Source organism: Cynocephalus volans, chromosome 3 (genome assembly GCF_027409185.1).
Source record: "Cynocephalus volans isolate mCynVol1 chromosome 3, mCynVol1.pri, whole genome shotgun sequence".
NCBI lineage: Eukaryota > Metazoa > Chordata > Mammalia > Dermoptera > Cynocephalidae > Cynocephalus > Cynocephalus volans.
Window position 1 is genome coordinate 77,307,969 of NC_084462.1, and position 1,720 is coordinate 77,309,688.

Here is a 1,720-nt window from a genome sequence, read left to right on the forward strand (position 1 = left end):
TGCATAAGGTTGTTTTAAAAGTTAAACAAGTTAATGCTTGTAAACTATTATGATTATTACTTAAACTTAGAACATAAATGGTTTCATTTTTTCCAGCAAGATGTAGCTAAGAGTATCAGATTGGAGTTCCTACTAATAATTCATTGTTGAAAAGTGAAAAGTCATTTCACTTTTCTTGGCCTCATTTTCTTATTAAGGGTCTTAAACAATGCTTCAAAAGTAACAAATGCCCTAAAACGGTTTCAATGGATGTTGTGGAATGAACAAACTTAAAAATGAGAATAGTTTAAATAGATAACCACGGCACCTTTTAGTTCTAACACTTCATAAAGTGATTCATTCATTATTTCCCAACAGGTGTGTGTGGTATATATGAAATGCAATTGGCTATCTATCCACATTGTAAAACACTACACAACACCATTCTATTTCTTGAAAAGAATTTTGAAGGTATCTACACAAAATCTTACATTCTTTACTGTGACAGATAATCCACTATCCTCTCTGCCAATATTGGACTGAAATAAAACCCTGTTTATAAAAACAGATACACGTTTATGTGGTACAAAGCGGCTGTCAGCGTCCGAGTGTCCGGCAGAGAGAAGGCGCCCCGAGGGGCCCCGAACCCTCAGAGGAGCAGGAGGGAGCCCAGCGGCAGCTCGCCCTGGCCCAGCAGGCGGCCCCGCTCCAGGCCGCGGCCCTTGCCCTCGGCCTTGACGCGCACGGCCAGGCGGCGCAGCTCGTCCTCGGTGAGCCCGTCGAAGCAGAAGTCCTGGTCGAAGGCGGCCTTGCGGCTGCGTCCCCCCACAGCGCTCCGCCGCTTGCGCGTCGTGCCCGGCGGCTGCAGGACCAGGCTGAGGCGGCAGCCCACGGCGCGGGGCTCGGGGCCGCCCCCGGCCAGGCCCTCGGCGCCGAGCAGCCGGATGCAGAGGCGCCCGCTGGCCGGACAGTACTCGGCGGCCAGGCGCAGGGCGCCGCCGGCGCGGCCCAGAGCCACGGTGCCCTCGGCCTTCAGGCGCTCGGGCCGCGGGCCCGGTGGCGGCAACAGGCACGCGGCGGGGACTGCGGCCGGGGCCTCCGAGCCGGCGCCGCGCTCCTCGTCCTCGTCCCCGCTGGAGACGCAGCGGGCGCGCGCCAGGCCGCGACACCTCCGGGCCCGCAGCGCGCGGCTCAGCAGCCCGTCGGGGGCGCGCAGGAGGCGGCGGCGGCGGGGTCGGCCGGGGACCACGGGGGTGGCGGCGGGGGCTGCGTCCTGAGCTCGGGGGCCGCTGCCGCCGCCGTAGGTGTGGGCCCGGGGACGCGGCGCGGGCCGGGCGGGGGGCGGCCGCGGCAGCGCGGCGGCGCCGGGGCCTCCGAGGAAGAGCGACTCCTTGCGGCGCGTGTGCGGACTCTCGAGCAGCGCGCAGAAGCCGTAGGCCGTGCGCGCGCGGGGCAGGTGCGGCAGCGACAGCGCGGCCTGCGAGCGCGGGTCCCAGTCGGTGCGGCCCGTGGCCTCGTCGTTCCTACTCTCTTCACCCCAAGAGTTCCGGAGTGCAGTCAAAGCCAGGTTGGGCGCGAGTCGCGGCGGGATGCAGAACTCGGGGATGCGGTCCGGAGTGAGCACGTTTGCGCACGCGGCGGGCGTACGGGCCCTGGTTCGGCGAGCAAGCCCTGGGAGAAGCCCGTTCCCGCCCCGTAGGAGGCGCTCGGGAGCCGAGCGAAGCCGCTCCAGGCACCACAT

At 62.5% G+C, this 1,720-nt stretch overlaps 1 protein-coding gene across 1 annotated transcript; it reads right to left on the reverse strand.

The window, feature by feature from the left end:
- Window positions 1-559: 559 nt before the first annotated feature.
- LOC134371524 (C2 calcium-dependent domain-containing protein 4A-like) lies at window positions 560-1,720 on the reverse strand. The gene has a single exon (XM_063088323.1). The coding sequence runs from the start codon at window positions 1,718-1,720 to the stop codon at window positions 629-631; it is 1,092 nt and encodes a 363-aa protein (XP_062944393.1). The 3' UTR covers window positions 560-628.

What these genes read in the sequence shown, in the direction of transcription:
- LOC134371524 (XM_063088323.1), bottom strand. Translation starts at nt 1,720, where the DNA reads ATGTGGTGCCTGGAGCGGCTTCGCTCGGCTCCCGAGCGCCTCCTACGG.